Raw genomic sequence first — 17,661 nt, forward strand, 5'->3', positions numbered from 1 at the left:
CAGGACACATTTTCCTGAAGTTCTGACTCCTAAGAAACAGGAATTCCAGGGAGTTCACATCTTGGCCTCTGCGCGACAATTAAGAAGCCATGTAGTGGGGTGCAGTTGTGCCAGGGAGTCCAGCTGTGATAAGGTCATATGACCGATGCCCAATAGAGAGCCCGCCGTGTACCAATTTTTCAGCTAGGGAGCTAAAACTGCCAAAAGTAAACTATGCCACCATTTTACATTGAGAGAGTGCTCCCTCGCTCTGCAAATAAATAGCATCCTTGGCCCTAAAAAATACAACGTTGAACATAAATTGATTACTATTGATAATATAAAATACTGTTTATAAACTATCTTCACTGTTCAATTGTGAATATATAAAGCATAATGGCAATGATGAGCTCAATCTAATGTTTTACATATACCTAGGTGGTTCCTGACTTTTGACTTACCCTGTAAAATAGTATTACATATTAATGTGACTTAATTCATCCTGTTATCTCATGTCAGGTAAAACGGAGGCATGGGCTATCGTATATCAGATTTTTCTTTGTTTTTGAACATACCAAGAACCTGTCAGAAAGTTTACCTATAGCTACGGCAACAGAGCTCTCACTCATAGTAACCAACCACATTAACATTTTACAGCACCTCGTAACAATTTTAATTTCCAAAAATATCTCTACTGATATTTTCTCCATAGAGCCGGCAGTCCCAACACAGAATTCACACAACTGGAATTCACTTTCCACAGCTTTTCCTACCAGAACTATTTAAAAAAAAAAAAAATAATAAATCACAGTGCTTCATAATGACCCTAAGGCCGGACTCACACGAGCGTGTTCAGTCCGGGATATACGGTCTGCAGGTCGGCCGCATTTCCTGGACCAAACAGTGCAGGGAGCCGGGCTCCTAGCATTGTCATTATCTATGATGCTAGGAGTCCCTGCCTCTCCACAGAACTACGGTCCCGTACTGAAAACATGTTTTCAGTACGGGACAGTTTTCCCGCAGCGACTCCTAGCGTCATAGATAACGACGATGCTAGGAGCCCGGCTCCCTGCACTGTGTTCGGTCCAGGAAATGCGGCCGACCTGCAGACCGTAATATCCCGGACTGAACGCGTCTGTGTGAATCCGGCCTAAAAGATTTCTGAAAGTCTCTTAAGAATTCCATTCCTTTCACTGACAGAAACCACAGAGAGTTGGAGGACTAGGCTGAGCCCGTATGAGAAACAGGATTTGGTAATTCTGCATTTACAAGAACCTGACTCCCACTTTGAAGTAGTTGGAGTAGGTTTGTTCTCTTGAGCTTTATAGCAATTGCTGCAACTTTAAATGAACATACAAAATACAACTGGACAATGAAGGGGTGGGATGGTTTTGAACGTCCACATAACTCCAATCCTTACTGATTTCAAGAGGTTTTCCCCTAAAATACTTTTTGAGATGTCATGTGGCGATCCGGCATGCTAAGCCCCCAATAACCTTCAGAATGAGCGGGTCCAGAACCACAGTTTCAATGAAGAGAGGGCCACGTGGTTCCTCTCCACTGAAACGAATAGGAGTTAAAGAAACGTAAGTGTGAAGCCACCTCTCCACTGAAACCAGGTATTGGAATCGACATGTTCTTGAAATCAGAGGGGGTCTCCGCTCCTGCATCCCACGAATTGGACTGTTATGGCATGCCTTAAATTCAATTATGGGAAAAAGACCTTTAAAAGGGATTCAGCACTTCACACAGGATCCCTATGATAGAAAAATCAATCAGGATTTTCCAATCAATGACAAGATCCTGTTCAACATTTTTTTTTATTTTGAAAATTATTTAAAAAGCAGTCTCAGTTTATCACTTCTCCCGGTTCCTTACCGAAACCCGCCATCAATAACGGGAGGTCAAATTAAATGGCAGAGAGCAGTAAAGCAACACCTGAGATCAGGGCTGCAAATGAGAGCACCCTAAAAATATACCGTGTATTCCTAAAATATACGAGGTATATGCCAAGTATCTTTGTAGATGCCACCAAATCCTACTTCACAAATGCGCAATTTACGATTTCGATATGTTTCTCCATGAAGGCCACAAGTCAGTGGTAACAAACATCTCCCTTTTGTGAGCTACAACATGCAAAGCTGAACATTTAATAGGGACACGCTTTTAAAGCAAATGATCCATTACATAAACGAACAGCACCGTCTTGACCTTTAAGAGTGTATTAAGGCATTAAACACCATGGCCCTAGAAACACAGGATTGAAGTTCCCTTTCTAAGAGTTTCATGATGTCTTATGTTCCACATACAGGAGGATTCTACTAATCCAGCCTCTTGATGAGTGAGCAGCAAGAATGGAAATGCACTTATATATAATACAATCATTTCCATCTATAAATTTAATTAGAATAATTAAACATAAATATCGAGAAAAAAAAAAAAAGTACGGATAATTTCAGGTACAGGGCACTTAAAAAAATCTACTTAATTACAAAGTACTGGATGACGACTGCAAAGAGAAAGGCCACCACGGCAAACATCATTAGGAGCAAGATGGCAAACTGCTCGTCGCTGAGAGACTTCCTTTTGCTTTTCGTGGCCTCTAATGCAGCATTAACACACGGCAAATCCAACTCTGGTCTTTGAGATGAGAACATGGTGCTCGGGCTGTAAGGGCCATACAATTCTTGTAACCCATTGGAATCTTGGTATTGCCGTCCAGCGCAAACTCTGAATCTGTATTCACAGTTTGTTTGAAAGTTTGCAAAAGTGAATGAGGTGTCTGTTCCTTTGTATACCTGGTCAGGAGAAAAATAAAAAAAGAGTGGTGATCAAACTACTTATCAGCATCTAGAAAGTTGGCCAAACAAATGTTTTACAGTGATCAGTCCAGATTTCCCCGTTAAAATGTATCTTTGGTTCAGTCAATGCAGGGGGGGCTTAAGTGGCACCAGACTTGTCTGGAAACTATTTATCTCCAGGGGAAAAAAAAAAAAAATGGATGAGACAGGAAGAAGTCTTCCTGCTAGATCACCGTTTCCTCCAACATCAGAGGAACATCTGGCAACCCCTTTAGATTGCTGGAGGACTCCACAAATCTATGGCCAACTTCATACAGTGCCATCAGCAATTGGTCCAAAAATCCAGACAACGAGAACCCCTTTAGTCATTCACACATTTTATGTTTTTTTGTTTTGTTTTTCAAGGTGAAGTTATGGTATAAAACAGCAGTAAATATAAGCAGTATAAGGATCTATGTCTGTTATCTGCCATTATTTATAATGTTGAAAAAATCATCATCAGCTCACCTGATCAAACTCTCTCCCATTGGTAAGTTGAAGGATGTAAACCATTGAATCTCCCCTCATCGGTGGCAAAGCCTCCCAAGATACTTCACACAGATTGCTTTCATTTTGTTGTACTTTGGGTGCTAAAACGGAAGATGAGAAACTGGTTAGCAAGTATCAAATGGCAAGAACTTTATTATGTTACAGACTTCATGTCCAGGAAAAGTTTGAAGGCCAATGCTATTATTGCCATTATTTAGCTCTCCACTTTGGACAGAGGTTATACACCGAATACTCATTTGTAGGTAAGGGCTTAGGACACCCCCCCCCACCACCATAACCCTATATGTCTACATCATTTAGAAGAAAGCACAAAGAAGGATGCAGGAAAGAAACATGATGGGTATTCTCTTCTAAAAGAAAAGTTAACACTATTGCTATCCCAGTGCAAAAAATACTTGAACGTGCCCACAAGAAAGGATACGGTCTTTTGCAAGCACTTTCAGAATAGACATAGGGTCTAAGACCGTATCCTAAAGGCAGCCATACACAGATGAATAAATCGGACAAATTTGCAGTTTTCTGTTGGACCAGCCGACCCCCTAATGTTTATGGCAGCGTCCAAGCTCTTCCCCTTCGACAGCAGATGTCGGTGGAGATAAAGATCGGGATGTTTGATTTGAACATAAAAGTGATCCTTTTGGTGAGAAGCATTTGTCAGAGGTGTCTGACAGTGGCGCTCTCCTTTTCCCATTAAGAACAGGCATGTGTATGGAGTGGGGGGTGAGGAGAAATAGCGGTCTGACAAATGAGCATTCACTCATCAGCTATCTAAAGTGTATGGATAGCTGAACCCACTGAGCCAGTAGGGACCACAAGGAACAAGTGGCCACATCTCGCTGAAGCTTAGGAAGACTCATCTGTGCCATGGTGTAGGCCTCGGCTGCAGCGAGGGGTGGCCAAGGTGTAGCAGCGAGATAAGAAATCTCAGAGCAACACTTCTCCTTAGGACCTTCAGGAAGAGTACTCTATAAGGTCACTACAACTTGAATAGTCCCTGTGACGAACACGCGTGTAGAAGGTGATTTTCATACATCGCCAACACAATGATTGGTGTGAGAACCAGGCCAAGTAGAGGTGGATAGTGGGAGAGAAGGAGCACATCCTATGTGAAGGATAAGAATCTGCTTGGGAGGAATGCTATCCTAGACTATGCAAAAGTTGAGCGAACCATGCTCAGAGAGTTCAGGGCTCTAAGACGGACTACTCATTGAAGGCCTTTGCTAAAAACAGTCACCGGGTAGTGTTCTCCTAAAAACAGACGCATCTTCAACTAACCTTAGTAAGTAGTGGCATCGCAACTACCTACCTTTTAATGCAGCTGGCAGAGATTTGGTTGTAGCGAAACTGTACACTTCAGAAAACGGGCCTTCCCCTGCTTCATTGTATGCCTGAATTCTGAAGTTGTATGTAGTTGATTCGTTCAATCTTTGCACTTTATATGTATGACATGGTCCATTGTAGATGGTAAAAAACCTACAGAAAAAAGAAATAAAAAAATCAATCATTAATTTTCCAGTTGTACTTTTGTCACCATAGACACATTATTGGACGTATGGCTGAAGACTTTGTTCCTATTCTGACAGCTTTTCTCTCTTGCCGACTTGGCTTATTGCAATATTTGAATAATTTACACAGGAAATTTGCTGTGGACTTTTGACAGCATCAATGGAAAGGCACAGATCCAGCAAGCTGAAAGTAATGAGCAAACATGACGGGATCTTTCCAAGATTAATTAGCTGTTTCTTTGTCCATTAAATGAGAATATGAATGTACCTAGTAATGTGAACCTGTTAAATAGTAACCACTACCAGGTATAAAACTAATGGAGACCTAAGATGAGGGGGGAGGATGAAGAACACATTAATCACATGTAATGCTTTCAAAGCCAAACAGCACACGGACCTGCTGAGTTTATCTTCCATCTGTAGATTGTACTGTGATGTTTCTGTAGCTAAAGCTTTACTTGTCCCGTCCCCCCATTTTAACTTAAGGCTCTGGTGACTGAAGACCACACATTCCAGATGTGGAGGATTGGGTGGAGGCGGCTTCGTTTTGGCTTTAATAGATGGACTAAATGGACCGGCTCCAAGACTGTTTATGGCCTGAATTCGTATCCTAGAAAGCAAAGACAAAAAATTCTGTTCAATTATTGCCAAAATAAATTTGACACAATTATCGTCAAACTCGGCGTGTTCTGTTTGTGTAGCAGAGATGAATATGTTGAAAGTTTTTAGTCCTATGCAAACCACAAATTACATATTGTGAGATCATGATGAATTGTGCCATATGACAAACACTGCTCTGCTACATTTACATGTAAACAGATACACACAATTGTTTTCTTTATACCTGTAAGTGCGGTCAGGGACTAGATTTGTGAGAACACAGCTAGTGACAGAATCCACTGTAATCTGCTGCTTCTCCCCATACTCTACGGTGTAAGCAGTGATCTCTGCCCCATTGCTGCATGGTTCCTTCCATTGAAGGGCAAGGCACTCGGAGGGTGAGGGTATTGGAGGTTCCAGGAGCTCTTCATCAACAACCTGCAGTACAGAAACCGCTGCAGGAACAGATGCTGGCGTTGTAATGACTGCGGTGTCTCCGAACATCCCAGTGCCAGCGATGTTAACCGCCTGCAAAAGGAGAGCACGAGGTGAAACTTCCACATACGCCAATTATCAATAAAAATCCATACATTACTATATATATATATATATATATACATATATATATATATATATATATACATACATACATACATATATATATATATATACACACACACACATACCTGAATTCTACAGTAATATGTAGTTGCTGGTGTTAGACCTTTGATTTCATAGCTTGAAGATGATCCTGTATAGATGATCTGCATACATCCTTCCACCCTGCCCCACTCTAACCGATATTCTGTGATCTCTGCTCCGTTACATGCAGGAACCTGAAAACAGATGACATCATTTATTGTATATTGGAAACCAAAGAGCAAACAGGAAAACTATTAAAAGATGATCAAACAAAGCAGGTATAGGAAATGGTTAACGCAACAATGAGATAAAACAGTGCATGGGATCTATTTACCCAAAACTACATGTAGCCTGTGGGCTGCCAAATGCATCTTCCTACAATTATTGCAAACGTCTGTAAACCACTTCCACATACTTGGTCTGAGTAGGTCATCAGTGAGCTCGCCTCAAAGTGCTGAGCAGTAAGTTTGCTGGCAGCATACGCGTCAGACTATTAAGAAGTATAATTTTTTTTATTATTATATGGAAACGTTAAAAGCACTCCGGCTCCATATACAGATGTGTCCTTCCTTGCATTTGGTCTTACCTAAACATACCCTGAGATGTGTTGTGCGAGATAACTGGCTTTGAAAACAATTTCGCAATACTCTGTCACGAGATGCCTATAATATAGGTCTCTATGGGTGGCCACGGTCGTGGTGTGAATTGCAGCCTGTCAAGATTTTTGCTATCATGTCTCGATATTGTATTGAATTGGTTTCATGAGAAATTGGAGTCCTTAACCAAATTCAAGCAAAGTTAAGGGCAGACACATTTGTACCACTTCCGCCTTCCTGCTAAATCAAGATGGCTGAGAATTAAAGCATGACTAGAGCGCTGTCCATACCAGAGGACCTCCTCCAATGAGCATCACCCATGGTTTGGTGGATGGACACCATATAGCAGTGCTCGGAGTGGCAACTTGTTGAGCTCTTTACGTTGCATAATGTAAATATCTCCATTTAAAGTGCTCCAGTCTTACAGTCGGTGCATTATAATTCTCTAATAGCATACTTCGATGCATTGGCTTCGTATGAAATCTGCCACAGGAGTTGTGTCCATAATATATATATATATTATGAGGTATTACAGTGATCCCAGAGTCCCGGAGGTACTGAACCCGGACTCAAAAAAATAACTGCTACCTGGTCCCAAATATATGCCCCACAGGGATGGAGGAGCGGCTGTCTTAACCTGGTCTAAAGACCCACATTTGGATATGAGCAGACATTAAAATAAAGTGTACACGTTCCTTGCCTCCCCCATTTGTTGGTACTGAATACTATATGTAGATTGTGTCAATGGGGGAAAAAAAAACCCCCATATTAATTTCTATAACTAAACAAATCAGAAAAAAAAATAATAAATAAATAAATAAATAAACCACCAGAGCCCATCTATACTCACCTCCCAGCTTGCTAGAACACAGTGTGCACTCTTACATATCAACAATGGTATTTTGCATCTTTCTGGAGGTCCAGGTGCTGTGCAGAACGTAGAAGCTTCTGAATAAGGACCACACTAAAAAATAACAAAGAAGGTGCTATAATAAAATAAATCAGATGGGTTTCCGCTGTGATCAGTATATATGATTTATACAGGCTGTGGGCCTGACTGGTTTAGGACTAGGGTTGTCACGATACCAGGATTTGAACTTTGATACCGATACTTAGTGTAGTATTGCGATTTCGATACCAAAACGATACTTTGCCAACAGTAATTAAAAAAAAAAAAAAAAGTTCTTCCATTTTCTCATGTGAGGTGCGAGGTGTGATGAATTTTGAATGTGCCTCATATTTAGGCCTTATTCACACCAATGTATTTTACATCCGTGATACGCGCGTGAAAATCACACGCGTCGCATGGACCTATGTTAGGCAATGGGGACGTTCAGACGGTCCGTGATTTTCACGCGTGTGTCCGCTGCATAAAACTCACGACATGTCCTGTACTTGGCCATTTTTCGCGCATCACGCACCCATTGAAGTCAATGGGTGCGTGAAAATCGCACGCGGCACACGGAAGCACTTTCGTGCGCCGCGCGCGATTCGCGCTACAGTTGTAAAATAAATGAATGAAAACATAAAAGCACCCCCTGCTTTTATATTTCTAAACATAAAAACAGTGTCATAACGATGCCATATGCGCGAAAATCACGCACCAAATACTGATGCCACACGGTACGGCTATGCGCGCAAAATGCAGCGTTTTTGCGCGCGCAATACGCACACGCTCGTGTATATAAGGCCGAATAGTAATTAACCCCATCATGTTTCTCAGTCATAATGGGTTAATGTGTGAGATACATGATGGGGTTAATTACTATTAATGTGAGGCACATGGAGGTTACATTTATCACACCTCGTGCCCCACAATAAGTGAAATACGTTTTTATTTTATTTTTTTACAGCATACACATCATAAATGACGCAAAAAAATTGTTGCGCAGGTTATTACGGCCGCGCCAATACCGAATATGTGTATTTTATGTATTGAGACTTATTTTAATGTTTATTGCAAAAAAGGTGTATGTGTTTTTTTTTTTATTTAACATTTTTGTTTTTACTTTATTTTTAAACTTTAATGTACTGACATATGTATATATGCCAGTACATTACCCTGTGTACGGATAGCACACAGGCAGTTGTTAGGACATACCTAAGTATGCCCTAACAACAGGAAATATGGTAGGACAGCCTTGGGGTCCTTCAATGGACCCTGGGCTGTCTGCCCATATATGGTATGTCCCTCAATCGCGTCACAGGGATTCCTGTGATGCGATCCAAGAGGCATCCCCCTGAATGCTGCAGTCCGCTTTGATTGCAGCATTCAGGGGAATAGCGGCGGCGATGAGAGGTTTCTCTGACCTCCGCTGTTATAGAGCAGGGCTGCGGCTGTGTAATACAGCCATTGCCCCGCTCCTGACAACAAGTGCACTCGCGGACAGCATGAGGTGATGCGGCCGGCGCTGCACTAATGAGCGGCGGTTCAGGCACGGAATACAGAACAAGGGGATGTTTTGTAGTGCGCCCGTCATGTTCTGTCTTCAGTGTAGCGCTGGCCGCATCGCATCATCCTGACGGCGCACACTTGTCAGTACTCAGGAGCAGGGCAATGACTATTACACGGCCGCAGCCCCGCTCTCATACATTCATGTATTACAATACTTAGCGACCGCACAGCTCAGTATCGAAATACATTAAATAACGGTGTCGAACTGTTTGGGGATGCACAGTATCGAAACCGTATCGAAGTTTCGATGCATCGTGCATCCCTATTTAGGACAGGCACATAAATGAGCGGGGCAGATAATTCAATGTATAATACAAGTAATCATTTTATTTAGAACCCGTGTATTTCAGGTTTCATTTATGGAGATGGCTTGGTGATTCTGGAAATCAAGACTAGGCTGGATTCACACAAGCAGTTCTTGTTACGTTTTTTTGTTTTTTTCTTCAGCCAGTAGGTAAATTCAGAAGGAAGGAAAAAATACAAAAGGAAAAACGTGTACTTCTCTCCACTCCTGTGCTAGGATATTTAGAAAAAAGAAATAAAACGCATGTGTGACTCCAACCCAATAATGTTCAGCAGAATACAACACATACCCCGGCTTTATTTGAAGCTTTTATCCAGAAGCAGTAGGTCTGGCCGGGCAGCAGGTTGCTCACTGTGCAGTCCAGGTCTGGACCTTGATACACTGGACCTCGATCTTCTTGTTCAGATTGTGCCATCTCTACAGTATAGGAAGTAACTGCTGAGCCGCCATCTACACCTGGAGCATCTACACAAATGGTGCAAGTGGTTAATAAAAAGAAAGCAACAACAATATTGTAATAATTTTGACTACACGAAACCTCAATACAAAGTGTGACTTCTTTAATAATCCCAAAACGTGAACCCAGCCAAACAGTGGAGACTGATCCTGCATGTCGCTACATATTCATTATTAACAGTATGTTTGTGGGTATGTCCATGGGCAGCTACATTTTTCCCTCTCTGGATCTTGCCGCTAATCTGTGGATTCCGCCTTGCATTGCAGAAATTCCCAACAATTACTAAACAGAAAGGGCATGCTGATGACTTAAAGGGAAGGTGTCATGATTTTTTTTTTTTATCAAAATGCTTTTAGTATGATATTAAAATAAATTTTATTTATTTGTGTTCTACTTTTTACTTTTACTTCTCTATGGGGGCTGCCATTTTTCTTTTATCTCTGTATGTGTCGATTAACGACACATACAGAGATGGAATACGGCACATACATCCCCATAGAGAATGCGAACGGGAGCCGTTCCATTCACGGCAGCGTACGCCGTCTGTGTGGGAACGGCGCATGCGCCGCTCCCACACAGACCAAAAGGAAGGTCTTTGGCAGAGCGAAATCCGGCGCCATTTTCATGTGGACCGGGAGCCGCGGCCGGACAGTAAGATGACGACTTCCGGCGGCGGCTTCCGGCCATATATTCAAGGAAGCGAAGACACAAGTAATAGGAGCGGAGGCAGGAGCAGGTAAGTTATGTTCGTGTATGTGTTGTGTGTTTTACGTTCGTGTATGTTCGTTTTTTACTGTGTGATTACCACTGTATCTAATCCTCCTACACTGTGCAGTCGCTCAGAAAATGGCGGCACACAATGTAGGAGGTTTGACGATTCAAACCCCCTCCTTCTCCTGGCACTAGCCAGAATAAGGGAGGGGGGATTGTGTGACTAGAGTGTGTCTACCCCAAGTTTGCATAATAAAGCAATGAGGTTGCTTTACCACATTGACTATGCTGCAATTTTGGGAAGTGCTCCCTCTAGTGCCCAGCACATGGAAATGTTGTAAATTAGAATCTAATTTATAATATTTCCTGACTTGTGAAAAAATTAAAACAATGTGTAATCACTCAAATAAATTGTTTAACTAAAAAAATAAAAAAATAATAATTTCTAGCGACACATTCCCTTTAAAGATCCACAGCATGTCCCAAAATTTACACAGATGTTTTTTCCTGCTATGTGTGGATGGAGCTTTGAGAAACTGCATATTGTACTGCAAATTGTTGCGCAATTTCTGTGTTTAATCCGCACCACATCCGTTACGTCTGTGCATGACCTAACAGTGGCCATCTTTAAACCTGTGTATATAAAGGACTAGAATACCTGCTCCATTAATTACAAGACAGTTTGTAAAATCGCACATCTCTCCCAGCACAAACTAAGCATTGACAAAACTGCCAAGTAAATGCAAACGCATAATTCAGTGCTTTACTATTTTTCTTCTCCCTATAGACCCGTATACAACTCTGTCAGCTTAGAATCATAAATGAAGCATACCCCACTGCAGATTCAACTCCTTGGATTTGGCTTTTCCAGCTAAACGTGGGGGGTGGCAGGGACCTGGTGGAACAATGCCAGTCTGGACTGTTAATACATCAGAAACCTATAGGGGGGAGAAAAAGGCAGCATTTTTATTAATATATCCACAACACAAGTCTTAATATCCCTTAAAGGGTTTGTCTGAGATAGGAAAAAAGATTTAATTTTTTTTTCTAGAAACAGCGCCACTTCACTTTAAAGATTGTGTCTGGTATTGCAGCTGAGCCCCATTCACTCGACTGAGGTTGAGCTGCAACACCACACATGGCCATATATTGATCAGCAAAGATGTATACTATTTTTTGAGGGGCCCGTATGCCCTTTTAGGTTTTGATTATTCGTTTGACTATTGTAACCTCTTTTATTTGAAGGGCCTTTCACAAATTTTCAATCATATTTTGGAAAATGTTAAATAAAGAATTTATAAAAAATATACCACACATAGCCTATGTCAGTAACTGCTGGACGGGAGGCTAGGACTAAACAGAGCGCTACTAAAGGTGGCCATACACATTAGATAACCGTCATCCAAACACTTGTTCAGCCAACAGCTATTCCTCCCAACCCCCAATACACATGCAAGCTCGGCCGAGTGTGCATGGGTACTCAATGGGGAAAGGGGAATAGGCTGCTGCCAGACATCTTTGGAGGCTTATCTCCCGAATGAACAAAGGATCGGGCACGTTGAAATCCAACATGCCAGATCCTCCCCCTTCCATCGGAGAGTCAGGACACCCCCATACACATTAGACTGTCAGCCGGACCCACCAAAATCGGCAGGTTCGGCCGACGTGCATTTAATGTGTAAATAATATCTGAATCTATTAAAATACTTGGGATTATACTCAATCGATAAAAGTCCACTTACCTGACTGGAACCCACTATATTTGCGCAATACAGCCTAAACCTATAGCAAGTACCAGGCTTGAGATGATCGCACACATGTTCTTTAGAATGCCCACTGTACATGGCCTCCCATTTACTCCCTGTAAGAGAAAAGAAAAAAATTCAACCCTTTAAGCCAAAGCAACTAACAGCAAACAATGAAATAAAATGAAGTAAAGCTCCTCTTTTCATTAAAGGCTGTGCAAACCTTTGAAAGGCAAAAATGAGTATCAGTGTGTTTTGTGCAACTTTGTAAATACTTTATAAAAAATTATTTTACTTTTTTAGATACATCCGCTCTGTATTCTCTATACAGAGCAGCTGTATCCAGCACTATTCACTGAATCCGTCAGTCCCGCCGACCAGACGGGTTCCGTGTCGGTGGTTCCTGCGCGTCTCTGACCTGAAGGATCCGCCTGTAAACGATCACATCTAAGTTATGAATTTTTTATGAAATTATATTTTTTTGCCGTTCAAAAGGTTCACATAGCCTTTAACGCTAGCTTCATAGTCTGCAAATGTAAAACCCAACATTTTTGTAATATAACTATTACCTTTTTATATTGTTTTTTTACTTCTTTTGTAGTTAATTTTTACTGTGAAGTGCATAAAATCTGTTGACCTTTTTATTCTATGTATAGAATGTATAAATACCAAGTACAACTAACAAAGTAGAAACTTAAAATAGTTTTCTTAACATCCGAATAATTATTACCTGTATTGGACAGTCACATGTTAAAGATCTGGGCTTCAGGGGGTGTTAGCGAATCAGACTCACAGCAGAATACCATATGACTTCAATATCACATACATTAAGTTACAGGTTTTTTGCTTATGCACCCAAAATTCATGCAACTGTATGGAATGATGTTAAATCAGCTATGTCTATTTAGCCCCCCCCCCCCCAAAAAAAAAAGTGTGTCTGCTCAAGAATGACTGGGACCTAAATACGGACATTAGAATACATTCATTACATTAGGCAGTGTTCTCATTTTGTGGTCGGGGAGATGGTTTGGCTGCTACATGCTTTGTTTCCACAGCAAACAAAAGTTCAATGTGTGTGAACGGGAATATATTAGTTCTTGTTCACACAGCTGTATACTGTGGTTTTGAGTTCTCATCAAAGAATGATCAATTATTGGCGTTTCTCTCCCCAGTGACTTAATGTGCAATCCAAGTGTTTCCCATTGAGTACTGTAACGCTATGTTCACACAGGGCGGACACACTACGTAAAAGCAGAGTGTGTATCCGCCCAGGTCCCTGCAGATTATTCCGTCCGAAAAACGACACCAAGTTGTGTTGCAGTTCTTCGGCCGGAATTTCATACTTACCCGTAACCGCAGCCCTCTGCCGTCCTGCAGCCTGTGATTGGCTGCAGTGGTCAAAATGGGATGAACCGTCATCCCAGGAGGCCGGCCTGGACGAAGCAGCACAGAATCCTGGGTAAGTAGAAGACTTTTTTTTTCCTGAGTTGCAATTTTTGCGGCAGAATCTCTGCTTTTCTACCACAAAAATTGCAACATCTGCTATTTTTTGCGGGTTTCTCCTCTCCATTGACTTTAATGGGGAAAACCCACATCAAAAGAAGCGATTACGCAAACACAATTTACATGCAGCAGATTAAACAACTGCACCACAGGCCAATTTGAGTGTTTTTTCCCGCTCATCATTTACGCATTTTGTTAAAATCTCATCCTCTCTGCTGCTACTGTATTATGCTGTGGATTTTCCGCAAAAAAAACCCGGTTTTAGAAAACGGGTTCTGTAAAATCTACCCCCTGCGACACGATATGTTCCAAGATGCAATGATGTCCATTCCCACCCCATCACTAGCAAAAAAAAAAAGTGAAGGGAGCCTAAAGTTATGGTCACATATTGGGGAATTAGTGTGCATTAAAGTATAGTGTAACGCAAGTGTAGAGGGGTATTTTAGGGCATGCTACAGAAAGTAACATTCACAGTAGATTATACAATTATATTATAATCCGCAGATTATTTGCATGTCTTTAGTCTGCTGGTACACGAAGGTCAAATGCTAATCTAATAGCAACTACATTGCCTTATTGCTTCTGTAATCTACACAAGAAAACTGCAGAAATTTACAATGACCCATTGCTCATCAGTGTTGTATGTAGCATTTTACTTACTACCCAATTATTAATATAGTTCCAGCATATTCTGCAGAGATGCACATGAACGTTTCTGCACACGTGCCCTGGTGGATTTCATACCCGTGGATCCAGTTTTGCATATACACAGAGATATAGACCCACTAATTTGCTTACCATTTGTGTTTTCTGCCATTTCAAGGAAGTACTTCATAACTTCTGAGCCGCCATTGTCTTTTGGGGCATCTGCAATAAAAAGGATTATAAGAATACAAGTGGACAAAACCTAAGCAGAGGTATAAATAGTACAAACTCAGACTTACCCCACATGACTTTTACACTGTGCGCATGGATTTTGCCCTTTGTACTTGGTTTACATGGGGGTCCAGGTTTATCAGGGGACGTTGTGTATTCTACTATATCACTCGGACTACTTCTGCCTTCACTGTTAACTGCAAAGACCTGAAAAAACAAAATTTTATGAAACGGAGCACATGGTGATAGAAACAAAAACATCTCCAGTATTTCTTTGTATTCTAAATATTTGTAAAGCCTTAAGCTTTTGGGAAGATAAAGTACCACGAGGTTGTCCCGCGAAACCACTTTTTTTGCATTTACAAGCGGTCAATCAGATAGGTTATAAAAGTTAGTGTCCTCGTACACAGCCCAACACGGCCAGTGTAAACGAGCACCGATCAACGAGCTGATGGGCACTCGTTTGCTCCTTCCACAAGAAGGAATGCATGGGGACGAGCGATCATTACTACAATCGCTCGTCCCCATACATTTCTATCATGGCGGCAGCGCGTCTCCCTGTTTACACAGGGAGGGGTGTTTTCAAAGGGAGATAATATTTCACGCTTCAGAAACAATGCGATCAGACGATGAACGAGCGTTTGCTTGTTCATTGGCTGTTAGTTGCCATGTTTACACAGGGCAATGATCGGGAACGTTTGCCCGATAAATCAGCCCATGTATAAGGGTCTTAAGAATGGTGAGGCTTCGAGTAATGGACACCCACCATTGTCGAGAACGACCTAGACTTGAATGAGCGAGTCTTAAAAACAGACAAAGGTGCTCATTTGGCTATTTTCGACAGCCCCATTACGGTGAAATGGCAACAATAGGGGCCCCAAAAGGATAAACCAGCACGGTTCTTACTTTTATAACCGATTGTCAAATGACAACACCTTTATGGAAACACTCCAGGTAAAACGGATTTACAGTACTGTGTTATGCCTAGTGAGGAGGTAAAGCATAACACAAGGATTTAAAAAAGACCAAAAAGAGAATCATACCCCCTGAGGCCCTCACTAGGCACAAAGTACACGTTTTGCCAAATTGATTATTTAAAGTGTATGCGCACAACCATCGGTGGAACAGATTCTCTAAATGTAGGGTCCACAGTCTTCTGTTATGTGCTGGATACACATCAGAGATCCTTCAATAGAAATCTCCAAAATGATGTTGTATCCACATCGCCTGTATGGCTAGAAGCTTCTCACACATTTATAGGCCACATCAGGACTGACAAATTAGGTGGATTTTTCCTTGTAACCCATTTCTAAAGTACAGTAGATATCTGAAGCTTTTATGAATAATTAAAGCGAATAAATATAAGCTAATAATGAACTGACAAATACATAAACATACAGTAAATATCTGACCGACAAAGCAGGTTCTTAATCCGATACATAAATATAGTGCAACGTACCCTAAACTTGTATGAAGTGTTCCTTCTCAGGTTTCTTAAAGTGCATATGAGGTCTTCACTGTTCTGTTTCGGTTTGAAACCGTAACCCTGAAAAAAAAAAAAAAATGGCGTCAAATTCCTTTAATTTGGTATCTAATACAGAACTGGTTTGCAACACAAAACTACAATATAATATGAAGTGAGTGACAGATACTAAACATTAACTTTGCTAAGGGAATCCGATGTACACTCACCGAGCCTTCCTCTTCCATTTCCAGGATATAGGTGAGGGTTTCATCTGAGGGCATATCATTCGGTGGACTCCATTCTAAGCAGAGCCAGGTTATACCAGCTTGCCTGAGCCTTGGCGGTGAGGGCACAGGTGGTACACTCCCTGCTGTGTAGCATACCACTGTATCACTGAAACCACTGAAAGAGAAACGCAGTCTGATTATTACGGGAGTTACATAAACTTCTATAGTATCGGTAATTAAGCTCTCGTAATCCTCAAAAAAACAAAGTTAAAGAGAATCTGACAGCTCTGTTTTAGTAAAATACTTGTACTCTACAGAAAATAATGCTGGAGCGTCTTTTCTTAGAACTCTACATTGTGCTGTTCCTCTGTTATTCCTCCTGGAAATGTATGAAGTAGTTAAAAACTGAGTGTTACCATTTTCCTTATCAATCGGGCGTGTCCCTACACACTCAGACTATCAGGTCAGCTGACAAGTCCCCTAAGCAAACCCAAGGAATATAAAACCATTAGGTTAAGTTCACATGGCGGATTTTGCTCGGCAAGTCCTGCTGCAAAATCCGCCGTAGGATTATTCCTGCCATCAGCAGGAAGATTCCTACTCCTATTAACTTCAATGGGAGGTTTGGGCAGAATCTGCCCGAAGATTGGGCAGGACGCTTCTCTTGTCTGCTATCTGAAAAAAAAATCAGCTTGCGGGAAAAAGGAGCGTCCGCCTCTCAATGAAATGAATGAGATGCGGAATGAATGCCTTATAGTCTAATTTTTCATTTTTTTGTGTAAGTCTGCAGAGTAGCCCTATTCTTAGGTATCGCAGTCCTGATGAACATTACTAAAAATCATAGATAAATCAATATAAAGGAAGTTTTGACTTCTCCGAACATATAAGGAGCATTTCTCATGTAGAGGAAAGGCAGATGATGAAATGAAGAGAAGACTAGACTAGACACCGGCACAAATTCAATCTTACCTCATTCCAATATCATTTTTGGCTGCTATTCTAAAGGCATACTTTGTGGATGGAGACAGCTTTGTTAACTTGTATTGCTTAAGGTGACCGAAATAGCATTCTTTATATGGCGCATGTTTCCCCTGAAGAACAAGAAAAACAACCGTTAAATAAACCTTTCAGTCCTTGCAGTTGTATTATCATTCCAGATATGAATGCAAAGTGAATGTATGAAATGCCAAACACGTTCCACTAGACTAGGATGACCCTAACCTTTGTATAGAGTGGAAGGACCATC

At 41.3% G+C, this 17,661-nt stretch overlaps 1 protein-coding gene across 2 annotated transcripts in view; it reads right to left on the reverse strand.

Moving 5' to 3' along the window:
* Nucleotides 1-1,069: 1,069 nt before the first annotated feature.
* The window catches only part of LOC142659639 (fibronectin type-III domain-containing protein 3A-like), an 88,770-nt gene continuing 72,178 nt past the window's right edge, over nt 1,070-17,661 (reverse strand). For both annotated transcript variants that reach the window (XM_075835981.1, XM_075835980.1), the window contains exons 12-26: nt 17,385-17,506; nt 16,416-16,590; nt 16,183-16,269; nt 14,792-14,930; nt 14,646-14,714; nt 12,342-12,460; nt 11,432-11,537; nt 9,721-9,896; nt 7,523-7,636; nt 6,121-6,270; nt 5,679-5,962; nt 5,232-5,444; nt 4,636-4,802; nt 3,288-3,409; nt 1,070-2,777 (exon numbers count right to left, since the gene is read on the reverse strand). In XM_075835981.1, coding sequence (XP_075692096.1) covers nt 2,460-2,777; nt 3,288-3,409; nt 4,636-4,802; nt 5,232-5,444; nt 5,679-5,962; nt 6,121-6,270; nt 7,523-7,636; nt 9,721-9,896; nt 11,432-11,537; nt 12,342-12,460; nt 14,646-14,714; nt 14,792-14,930; nt 16,183-16,269; nt 16,416-16,590; nt 17,385-17,506 — 2,361 coding nt within the window. In that variant the 3' untranslated portion in view covers nt 1,070-2,459. The remainder of the gene's footprint in view (nt 2,778-3,287; nt 3,410-4,635; nt 4,803-5,231; nt 5,445-5,678; nt 5,963-6,120; nt 6,271-7,522; nt 7,637-9,720; nt 9,897-11,431; nt 11,538-12,341; nt 12,461-14,645; nt 14,715-14,791; nt 14,931-16,182; nt 16,270-16,415; nt 16,591-17,384; nt 17,507-17,661) is intronic.

The sequence above is a fragment of the Rhinoderma darwinii genome, chromosome 8, assembly GCF_050947455.1.
Source record: "Rhinoderma darwinii isolate aRhiDar2 chromosome 8, aRhiDar2.hap1, whole genome shotgun sequence".
Lineage (NCBI taxonomy): Eukaryota > Metazoa > Chordata > Amphibia > Anura > Rhinodermatidae > Rhinoderma > Rhinoderma darwinii.